Source organism: Onychostoma macrolepis, chromosome 05, assembly GCF_012432095.1.
Source record: "Onychostoma macrolepis isolate SWU-2019 chromosome 05, ASM1243209v1, whole genome shotgun sequence".
Classification (NCBI taxonomy): domain Eukaryota; kingdom Metazoa; phylum Chordata; class Actinopteri; order Cypriniformes; family Cyprinidae; genus Onychostoma; species Onychostoma macrolepis.
The window spans coordinates 14,220,948-14,233,117 of record NC_081159.1 but is presented as its reverse complement, the minus strand read 5'-3'; the positions used below and the strand labels follow the sequence as shown (position 1 = coordinate 14,233,117).

At 38.6% G+C, this 12,170-nt stretch overlaps 1 protein-coding gene across 3 annotated transcripts in view; it reads right to left on the bottom strand.

The window, feature by feature from the left end:
- Positions 1-233: 233 nt before the first annotated feature.
- The window catches only part of rasgef1ba (RasGEF domain family, member 1Ba), an 88,477-nt gene continuing 76,540 nt past the window's right edge, over positions 234-12,170 (bottom strand). For all 3 annotated transcript variants that reach the window (XM_058776407.1, XM_058776408.1, XM_058776409.1), the window contains 10 exons: positions 10,739-10,951; positions 10,509-10,583; positions 9,358-9,453; positions 8,819-8,921; positions 6,804-6,883; positions 5,569-5,664; positions 3,738-3,833; positions 3,390-3,513; positions 2,887-2,959; positions 234-1,771 (listed from right to left, as the gene is read on the bottom strand). In XM_058776407.1, the coding sequence (XP_058632390.1) occupies positions 1,747-1,771; positions 2,887-2,959; positions 3,390-3,513; positions 3,738-3,833; positions 5,569-5,664; positions 6,804-6,883; positions 8,819-8,921; positions 9,358-9,453; positions 10,509-10,583; positions 10,739-10,951 (981 nt within the window). In that variant the 3' untranslated portion in view covers positions 234-1,746. The remainder of the gene's footprint in view (positions 1,772-2,886; positions 2,960-3,389; positions 3,514-3,737; positions 3,834-5,568; positions 5,665-6,803; positions 6,884-8,818; positions 8,922-9,357; positions 9,454-10,508; positions 10,584-10,738; positions 10,952-12,170) is intronic.

The following is a 12,170-nucleotide window of genomic DNA, read 5'->3' as shown; positions in this document are numbered from 1 at the left end:
AACCAAATGTTATTACTTTAGCCTCGGTAAACATCTTTCAAAAAAAAAATTAAATTAAAATTAATACAGACCCCAAACTATTGAACGGTAGTGTATCATTAGGAGGTAAAAAAAAATAAAAATAAATAATCCTTCATTACATACTACGCCTAAAACTCATCTCCTAAGAATATTATTCACTTAGCAAATATTTTTGACACACAAAGACAAAAACACAATAAGTCCCAAATAGCTTCATTTCATAGGCATTCTTTAATTCCTCTTTTTTTTTTTTTCTTGTTCACTCCATACCACTACTCATGAGGTTCTATAAACTGCCCGAACGATCAAAATACATAGCAATATACAGAGTGGAGAAAAAGACATGATATTTACACAGGGGAAATAAGTATGTATTTGTGGAAAATTTCCAATAAGAATAAAAGGGACTGACTGACATTAACTTCACATGTGCTAGTACCTTCAAATATTAGTTTTTTTTCCCCCCTCGTACAAACTTTTATAAACATTATAAAATATTAGATAGAGCAATGTCTGATTACTATAAAACATGTACCTAGTACAAAATAACAGAATATAATAAAACCTGTAAATATCTTTAAAATATTTGAAAACAAAGCAGACAAAAACAGGACAACTAGATATTTTTGAGGCCAATAAATAAAATCAAAAGAAAATAGAAAATATTAATAAAATAACAGTGATAAAATTTAATACATCATACAAATGGACTCAAATCCCAACTACCACAGGTATGATAGGCCTTCATGTAATCAACCCCTCCCTGATAAATAGAACACGGTCCCCTAGCCCCTAACTTCACCACCAGAGGGCGACATAACACCATTCACTTCTGCTGCGGCCAAGAGCGTGTACAACAGCACTTGGGAGAATTGTCTGAAACACAGTGAGCTGTCCTTCTGAAAACATCACCTTCATTGTGTAAGAAACAGCATTACAACTGTAACACTGACAAACGAACACTGTCTTTCCATCAACAGTCAACATACGTCTACAGCGAAGCCTTGACAACAAGAAAAAAAAAAGGGATGGGGGAGCTTAATGCTGCAGAATTATCACAAAAGAGTTTACACAAGAAAGGAATTGACATCTTTATTCACAGAAGCATCCAGTGCATTCGGCAACCCTCAGCGGGTTTGTCACGCACACATCAATGGTCACTCACAGAGGTTAAAGCAATGCATTACTCACATCTCATATGCATTAAAAAAAAAAAAAAAAAACTGACAAACACAACATAAATCTATACTTAAATTAATGCTTCAGGTACAATAAAAATACACAGTACTGGAACCCAGTACACATAATGCTGGTTTATAATCTTTTTTTTTTTTTTTTCTCCTTTTCCCCAACCTGTTTCAATTGAGTTTGCCAACCAGCGGCAAACTCTTACAGTTAATAGAGAACAACGACAGCATAGATTGGAACTGGTTTGTAGACAAGGGACATGTCATTTTTCCTTCTGCTCAAATCATGCTTTAAAGAGGAGGGAAAAAGGAGTACAAAAGTCTGCACAAAGAGATGAAAAAGCCTGAAATATCCAGTATGAAAGAGAAGGGCCTTGTAAAAAGATGCTGCTCTTTCCAACAAAAACGCACCGTCCAGTAAAATACGGATTGTCATCTCCCTTGAAAAACAGGGATACTTCTCGCTTTTTGAAGGGGCAAAAGGGGGACACAGCTTGCTTGTCAGAAGGTTCACTTGATTTTGAGCTCCTCACAGGATTTATGTCCTGTTCAGCAATGAGGACCTGCAGAAATAAACAAGAAGAGTTGTTTAATGGTTAGAACTGCCAAATACAATTATTCAAAATGATCTCTCTTAAAAATGGAGAAGCAAAAATACAGAACATTCAATGTTTTGTCACATTTTAAGGTCAAAAAGTCCAGTGCCCTACACCTGATAAATCAAGCATAAACTGGTTTTAGACTAGCAATAAACGGCAATTTTGCCCTATGGATTATTCTTCTTCAGCTGGATTCTCTCTGCCTTGTTTCCTGGAGGGCTACTATCCTCATGCTGAGACACTCAGAGTCGAGTGGGGTGGAGCACGAACTGCTGATACAGACAGAATCTGGTGCTGTGACACATCCTGTCGCAGTGGAGAAAAAAAAAAAAAAAAAACAGCCCACCGTTTGCCTCCGCAATCTCGCTTTTCCTCCTCCTCTCTCTCTATCCATCCCTCCTGAGCTGTAAAGCTATCAGGAAACGTGACTAAGCAAGAGCCAAGAGGTCTCATCCTTTCCAAGCACATATGTGTGTGTATCTATCACCGAGTGATCTTTGGCAAGCATTAATGGAAGATGTTTTTGTCGGTTGTTTATTTATATTTTAACTAATTGATCGAAACAAATGTGAGAGCAAAAACAGATAATGCACTCCTTTAATAAAAAAAGAAAATAATAGAATACTGTAAAACATGAAGGCTACACAATAGATAGTAATTTAGATTGCATGTAGTGTTCTAGTGAGACGAGGCAAACTGTGTGTAAATATTAATATAAAATGATTTTTAAAATATGTAAATTTAAATAATGTGTTTAATTCAAGGTTTGTACAGTTATTGACTAATGAATTTGCATTAACGATTGTTATTAGTAAATTCAAATTCTGATTGACTGAAGTGTATCATTGAAAATAACATTTAAAAGAAAGATTCGCTTATAGGTCATATTAATATGGATTGTGAGCCTATTGTACTCTAAAGTAGTAATATTTAACAACTATAAGAACGGCATTATTAGAAGAAGATACATAGAATGATCATTTTTCAAGGCCTGGCCTGGTCACTACTCTTCAGACAGGTCAGGATTAATCTCAGCATCTGAATGCAGAAGATGACTTGATGAAACGTATCATACACACCTGAGAGATTTCCATCTGTCTTTCTCCATGTTGTTCTCTGGTCCTTCACTCTCATATGATGCCAGGTACAAAGCTGTTGAGAGATCATTGAGATGAGACCAGTGTGTCAGCAACAAAAACAAAGCCACCTGTTTTCTTTCTTGAGGAATGTTCTGAACCCGTGTCACTTGGTTATTTAGCATGACGGCATTTCACACCTGAGGCAATCATGACAAGCGTAATTGTCTTTGTGTCTGGTATCTTGTTTGCTCACTGCGCATCTATCATTAGAACAGGTTTATGACGCGAGTGGCAAAAAATGAGTGTGCAGACAGGAAGTCCAAATTGACAGTAAAAAAAGAAAGACAGAATGCAGAAATGATGTTTAATTAGCAAAACCACTGTCTGGACTCAATGTTTGCATTTCAGAAGCTGGAATGAAGGGGCTTATGATTGATGTTCACCACTGCAAAAAATGTAGATTGCAATTAATCATAAACTAGCATTAAAAAAAACATCTGTACCATCTTCACTGAAGACCGGTGCGGTCAGGAGATACTGCAGAATCTTGCGGTCTCTGTCAAAAGGACACTCCACCTTCTTCCATGTCATGAACTCCATCACTTGTTTGGCCAGCTCCCAGAATTTCTGCAGCACAGTCAAGATTCATTCTGTTAGAAATCATTGCCTACGTTTCATTTCTCGCTGAATTGATGCCCTTGAAACTGCATTTCAACAGATGCATACGTCAATGAACTAAATCTGGATGCTTCTGTTGCTACGTGACAGTGTTTTCTCAACCATCCTTTGTTATTCAGTAGCTGTGACGGCAGTTGTTTCCATGCATCGCCAAGCCAAAGCGCAGGAATTACCTCAAAATTGACATGTCCGTTTGAGAGCCTGTTGCCACATCCTTCATTGAGGAAGTAGATGTCTTTAATCAAGAGGCTGAAGAAAGGGATAACAATCTGAAAGGCAAAAAGGGAACAAGATTACATAACAGTTATAACTGACCAAAAACTAAGGAAAAAACTAAAAACATGCAACCAAATGTAGCAGCCTCACTGGAGTCCATCTAAGGGTTAACGTCACAGTAAGACTGCATTAGGCAACATTTTTTACAACAGCTTCTAGAAGCCTACAGGGCACAGCACAACTGGATCTACCACTTTAGAGGGCAAAAACAATGATTCATGACACAAGGAAGCAGTGATGTGTATGTGACGCCAAAATCTAAACTCTGTTGTAGCAAATTCAGCCACAACATGATAAACAAAGGTGTCTTTAAATATAGGTGTCACTCAAAAAAAATTAAATAAATAAACAAAAACAATCCACCTCCCATTCAAACTATAGAAATGCCCATCAGATGTGGAAAACAATGATAAACCAAAATTCAAGTCACACTGATAAAAAATTATTCAAGTAAAAATTGCCTTGTTTAAAATTTGTAAAAATGTTTTGCTATTGACATGTAAATTTATACCTTTTATTTTACAATATTAACAATTTAATTCATTCCATGCCATCAACATCCTGAAAATCCTTTCTTTTTATTATTATTTATTTATTTTTGTTTTCCATTATAAGTCTTTTTAAGTCTAACCATCACTCCAAAACTGAGAAATGAATAAATAGACAAATAAATAAGCCAAAACAAAACTACTGGCATAATTAGAGTACAGTCCCATGTGAATAGTTAACCTCAAGTTCAAATCAAGCTTAAAATAAGTGCAATATCCATCGGTGAACAAAACAAAGGGTCAAAAATACGAGCAGTCAAACTAGTTGATGAGTTAAAGACATTAAGAGAGCAGTAATGCATTCCTGAATTAATTTGTTTACAGTGGAAATTCCTGTCCTGGAACATGCACTTATTTTGTCCCTTATAGCTTTAAAGTAACGACACTTGCCAAAGCCTAAACACATCTGATTTTAGAGAAAAACAAGTGACATGGGCCACTGTGATGCAAAAAAAAAAAAAACACGTCCCCCCCACGGAAGAGCTAAGCATTCCAGTACTGCTCTGGAACATTCTGTCTCACCACCCAAACCCACACAGCAAAGATCTCCTCCCTAACCAGTCGAAGACGCAAAACAATCCTTACGAAGCTTGACAAATACAAACAACATATCCAATATTTTATATATATATATATATATATATATATATATATAAAATATTATATTACACACACAAAATAGTTGTGCATTTTAACGAAGAGATTAACAGTGTTGAGCTTCCTTTTGGCAGACTCAGATGCCGCCGGATGGATTTTACTGAGTTTGCTCACAGAGAACACTGAAGAGCATCAGAACATTTTGTTAACTGGCTGAATGCCATGTTTTTATAACAAGAATAGAGCATATTTAGCAGAGGAAACAGAATGTCCCATTTGATGCCTTGCCCTCAGCAAATCATCCTCAAATGGCCCACCGTCCTCTACCCTTGTTATTACATAACTCTCGGCCAAAGAGACCAGACGCTACCTCAATTTAGTGTAAATACAAAGCTTCTGGACTGGGATCTGCACTTTTGAGCTAATAACTGGCATCTTTTATGTAATAAATTTTATCATTGTTCTCGCTGTGTTTGTTGCTAATGTCAATACACACTTCAAACTACCTTTTTGTAGTAAAAACCCAAACAGTGTTATGAAACCAACGTTCCTATGATTTCTGTGAGAAAATTCTGTGTATTACCTTCTCTCTGCTACTATGAGCAGTGATAGATCTCTGAGTGGCTCCACGCAGAGCTGTTCTGTAGTTGTAGAAATTGCTAGAGGGATCCATCTGGTGCTGCGAAGAGAGACAAAAACAGGTTTAGGCACCAACCTCAGGACTTGGCCTGAAAACTGTAGATGTAGTTTCTACAAACAAAAGTTTTTTTAACGAGCTCTAAGCCCATTCAACATGGTTAGGTTTCCAAAGGCAAAATGAGTCACTCTAGTTATTATTCATCATGGGTCATTCTTTAATGGGAACCAAGAAAGATGATCCATGTTATGCACTTTCAATCTTCAGTCAACTTTTTGCCAGCAGGTGAGACAATCACAAAGGTTCAGTTCACTTAAACCAGTTTAAAGCAGGTTTCATATGGTTCAAACATTTGGGGTCTCCTATGCACCAAGGCTGCATTTATTTGATCAAAAATAACATTATAGCCCTTTTGAACAGTACTCTAAGGCTACATATAGTTTATCAAGACCATTTTAGGTGAACAAGTAATAACCTTTATTAGGGACTAGTGCTGAATATCTGCAGCTTTTACAATAAAGATTTTGATTCTACAGGGAAACCACGACTAAGCATTTTATCTACAATCCTTCATTGTCTTAGAGTAAAACTAGAGGAAGACGGAGTGAGAGAAAAGAAAAAGTGTTGTGTTGTGATACAAAGGCTGAGCCTCCCTGAAGACTAGACATACAGTCCCTATTTACACATCAAAATGCTGAAAGCCACAAGGCTAGACTGAACAATGTGTAGGTGTGTTTTGCATACACAAGTCATATACCAAGTTCAAGGCCTCTGCCTGTCTAAAGATAAAGCAAGACCTAAACAAAACCCTCTTTAGACAGTAAACACAGTGTGCAGATTCAAAATTAAAGCCTTAAAGGTCTCAACCCATCTCAAATTTGGCCTAAAAAGCTTTGTAAACATTTGCACACCCACTCAAAAGGGAGAAACACTGTGCTTCAGAAAAATGATGACACAAAAGCAACAATTCTCGCCCACTTGGGACTAAAATTGGCAAAATATGGTGTCCATATTGTCAGGGGTTTGAGCATCGTGCATGCCTGAGTCACGGGGATAAGAGCCAGGGTCGGACACTTAATATGATTAGTGCCATGTCAGCACTGCAGCCCCTACATGTTCAGTGAGTCACACTGCTGTAAACAGAAAAGACAACATCAAACCCAACATGATCAAATACATACCTCTAGTATATCAAATTTGGCAGATTTAATTTTGCCCCAGGTCTTCTTGAGCCGTGACACTGGACTCATGTTCATCCCAGCTGAAAGACACATAGAAAGAGACACAGGTCAGCACACTGTTTCCTGTCAGAAGTGCAGTTTCTCTATGGCAAATAGAGCAGTGTAAGCCCATGAGCCCACACGAACAATGACATTAGCAGGAGCATCATTTCCCTCCGACAATAGGTGAGGCTTATAGAGCCGAGGGTCACGGTGGGCTTCTGCAGTCAGCACTAATGACCAGATGAGGTCAGAGTGTTGACTGGAAATCACTAGGGGTGGGTCAACCAATCAGCTTTCCCTGTACCGACGACAGCATCATTTCTTACTAGGTCTTGATTAGATATTAAGCTACTTGTTTCTGAAGCTTCAAAATAAACACAAAATCAAAATTCACCTCAACTACTTTCCTAAAACACATTCTTTGTATAGTTTAGACATTGTTTAGGTACTCAGTTTGGCTCTATTTTGGTATATGTAAAACACATACTTTTCAGGATATAAACAATTCTAGAATGATAAAATCAAGTTGCTGTTTTTGTTAACACAAATACACAAAGTTTGTGGTTGGTAACCTTTAGTAGATCTCTACAGCTCACCAAGGCTGCATTTAAGTATTTATAAAATAATGGTGTATTTTAATATATTTTAAAATGTATTATTAATATTATTGTTCATAAAAACATTTCTTATTATTATCATCAATGTTGAAAACAGTTCTGCTGCTAAATATTTTTGTGGAAACCATGATTTTTTTTTTTTTCAGGATTCTTTGATGAATATGGCTTTGACTTGAACCCAAATATTTTAATGGTAGTATGTGTTAAAAAGTAAAACGGCTTCAGGGAGACAAATAAATTGATTAACTGATGTATAAGGGAAACATTGATATGTGTAGCTCATACATGCACATTTAACTGAACATGTTGTGATCTGTATCTAAAATTCAGTAATTTCAGATGTTTTTTCCCCAGTTTTAAGCCTGAACAACAGCAGCAACACTATCTATTCATCTACAAAGAGCCATCTGAGGCTTTAGTACCATTAACAATCTGTCTACACTAACAGGTGTCAGGCCCAGATCTCCTCCGGCACACTAACATGATACTGGAGCGAATGATCTTTCAGTTCCAGCCACGCGCTGACACTCCACTCACGTCACACAATGTACGTACTGCCTCCAAAACACGCAAGCAGGAGCGATCAACCTTTCCCATGACTTGTTTGTTCTCTTTCAGTGACTTTAATATCAGCCCTCCATCTCCAGGGAGAGAAGCTTGTGTAAGAGCCCCGGCCCGTGGGCTCGTCTCCAGGGAATGGCCAGGGAAAGGACAGCTGGTTCTACTCCCTCCCTCTCACAATCCCCCTCTCAATGAGTCTGTCCCTCGCTCAGTCTATTGGATTGGTCAGCACTGACCATCTGCCTGAGGGACGCCTCTCCCTCGTTCCAGCTCTCGCTCACACAGACTGAACAGCTGCTTCTTCTCCTGGCTCTATCCACTCCTGTTCCCCTACCCATAATGCCTCAGGCACAGGCCTAGGTGTGTTCTCAGAGAACTGAATGAATGATTAATGTAGCTAATAATTATTTCATTATATTAATGAAGGTAAAATGCACTGTATTATCAGAAGTCTAAGATAAACACAAAATTGTTTATTATTACAGATTATCTGTAGATTACTGAACAACGGATGATACAGATTAGTGAAAATTTGCTCAACTAATGGCTAAAATGTATTATCTAAACCTTAACGCATAGCTAAATAAGACTCTCCGAAGCACTCAACAAACACACAAATAAAATAGGAGTCTGTAAGAGGTTTGACATTGTTGTGTGTGTTAAGCGTACAAGAGCAGGGATCAGAAAAGCAAACCAAATCCTGCCAAAACAGCAAACTGTATTATCCAAACTGATTTGTGGGGAACAAAAGAGCTTTCTGTAGCAAAGTCTTGCAAGGGACGGCAAAACACTCACTAATGATGGCCATGAGCGAGTTGAAGTTGCCAATGTTGAAGCATTCTCGTGCCACGTCGATGAAGAACTCAATGACTCGAGCCCGATGTTTCTTCTTTACAGGCTGCATGAGAAAAATCAAGCAAATATTTTATGAACACCAAAAAGTGATATTTATAGCAATGCTCATTAAATACTTGATACTTTAGTAACTTTCATGATATAAAATCTAATGTTACCTACACCACCATTCAAAAGTTTGGGCTCAGTAAGATTTTTTAAAATGTTTTGAAAGTCTCATGACCAACAAGACTGCATTTATTGGGTCAAAAAAAAAAAAAATAAAAAAATAAAAAATAAAGAGAAAATTGTGAAATATTTTCAGCAATTTGATGAATAGAAAGAATAGCATGACCTCAGGAATCTACTGATTTTTTTGAAAGGTGGTGTATATTTTTATTAGGCTTATTTAAAATCACATTAGAATCACTAACAGTGCAACTTAACCTATAGGAATTTAAGCTTCTGGATGGGTCATATCAATAAAAGCAGATTATTACCATGCAGATCTCTGTCGCCACCAGGTAGCTGAGCCTGTTGAACCACTCCACATAAGCCTCCAGGTTACTTGCTTTTTTGTGATCGCTAAAGCACCTCTGCAAGAATCAAAATTTCAAAAGGGTCAGTATCATCATTCAATTACAATGAGGCTTGAGTTTGGTCAAGAGCTTCATTTAGGACATTGTGCCACAACGTTTTCCAGTTTACTTTTCAAATTGTCTTTATTAGGGATGCACATTTTATCTGTACCATACTGGTTATCTGCCAATGTCAGCATTTTTTATTTATCAGTATAGGTCAATTTTATTTATTTTTTAATCAAACTAGCACAGATTCCAAATATCAGCTATTTTAACTTGTCTATCAGCCAGAATTTTAGCATTGGTGCATCTATTTTTCATCCTAAATTCTGACAGTTCATCATCGGTAGAATATTGCATGCTGGGATCTGTGATTCCTACAGTCCCAGCCCAAGAACAAAGGTCTCCGAGATGACTGATGATCTCCAACAATGCACATTGAATCAGAGAGCTTATTTGCCCTGCAGACCCTCCACGCTCACTGGGCCTTGTGCTATTATCCGTTTAGGGAATGTATACAGACACTTTGTCTGAAAGCTCGGGCCACTCTAACCCTTCATTCCTCACATTCCTACGGTCTGACTGTGCCGTCCGTCACACAATACCCAATCCACCCTACTCTACTTTTGACGGACAACATCAGAGAGCCACGGCGGAGCACAAGGACCCTCTGGAGAGACGGGCGACCAGAACAAAAGAGGAAAATCGCACTAGTACCGCCTTGACACGGGCTGTTGCCTAGCAGCCCGACGGCAATGGGCATTACGAGGCAGGGCTGAGTAAACTTTTGGCAGGTTATTGTGAGAAACCAGTTGCTAGGCTTTGGCCACAAAAGGACGCCGTGTGGAACGTGAGGAGGGAAACTTGGATGGTGATAGATTAGAAGAGGAATGTGCTGTGAATGCTGTGTGAAATAGGTGACACCACAGTGAACCCGAGGGTTAACGTAAACATTGTGCGTATTGATTTGTTGGAGTCAGATATTTGTTGTAGTAAGCGCAAGACATAACATTTGCATTGTATATATTTTTAGTTGACCTTGCAGACCGTAAACAGGAAGGGACTCTTACCTTGTCGTTATCAAGAGGGTCTTTCTGCACAAACGCCTGAACAAACTCCTCTGGTCCGATGTAGCTCAGTCTTTCCTGAAAAACGAAGATGTCAACTTAACCTTTGCAGTAAGTCCAAACAGTCACCTTGAAAATGACTGCACAGATTATTGATTTAGTAAATAAATCAATCCAAACACACAGTGAAGTCAGGAATGTAAGGTCATGTAAACCGAGGAAGTTCCACTCACCAGTTCAATGTGTGTGAGTTGCTGTGCCAGGGTGAAGGGGTCGCTGCAGATGGTCAGAATGTCTCTCTGGATGGACTGAGGTTTGGTCTTCAGCACAGTTAGTCTGTCAGTCACAGAGGAGTTAATCTTGGCCAAAGCCTCCTCGTACTGACTCAGTGTGGTGAGCTTACGGATCAGCGTTTGTGTCATCTGTTGCACCGCCTTGCGATAGAGCTGAAGAGAGACAGGGAGACAGAAGACATGGATTTGCAACCATGCTTTTATTGACCAGCATGACAAAGTAATCATTCATTTGAAAGACTGACAACGAAATGTGTCCCACACTGATAAGAAAGCTGAGGGAATGCACAACGTATTTGCCCTGCAAACATCTAATGGACTTCCAGGCGTATAATGGCGCCCTTTCCTCTTGATTGGTCAGCTGTGACGGTGGTTCAGCTCACAGGGTCCAACGTTCCAACATAGGGTCTTGAGTATGTTACATAAACGGTTAATGCAGGATTACGAAACAGTAGCACTCAATTCAAGTCCTTCAAAGCGTCACAAGAATCCTTAATGCCGCCCACTTGCCCTCGTAACATGGGGTTGAGTTATCTAATAACAAGAGCCTGACACAGTTCTGGACTTCTGTTGCGTAAGGAGAGGACAGCAAGCGGTCATGCCCTGTTGCTCAACATCAGTCGGACAACAATCTACATCCTCTGCCTGCTTGACAACCAGTGGGCATCAAGAAGATGACCCCACGCCATGACTTTAAAATAGGCTACTTAAAGGAAGCCTTACCTAAACTGGTTACTTAAATGAGAATAAAATGAATGCATTTTATCAAAAAAGTACTTTTTTTTTTTTTAGGACAATAATCACCTGAGAGCCATTTAGAATCCACTCAACTTTAAACAGTTTAAGCATTTAAAGCATCAGGCGACAAAACCGCAGTCCATTTAACTCTAATAGAGTTATCGATATGCTATCATTCTTGGTGCAAACAGGCCATAAGGCTTTTGTTTAACCATGAAGATATAAAAAGTTGGCTGTTCATACATTTTGCTGATTGGTTGTGGGATCTTTCATTTCTGTCAGGCTTCTATTCTCCTTTCTGACTCATAGAAAATAAAAAGTGGCCCATTAATCTATTGTGCAGGAGGTCAGTGGCACATAAATCCATCTGGCTCAGAACAACCTGCACATAGTGTAGATGCAAGAATATTGATGATTTGACAAGAGAGTGAGTACAGGAGGAGACGAGTCCTTGCAGCACTTTAAAAGATCACAGAGAGTCTTAATATTCCCTCTTCAAGGTCCACCATATGCTGACATTATTTTTAGCAGGAGTTCTTGGCGATAACTGCTTGACATTTTGAGCTGGCAGATCAGACAACTCACTTGTTGTGGGAAAAATAGAAAAGAAAGCTGCTTGTGTGCTGCCTCCACG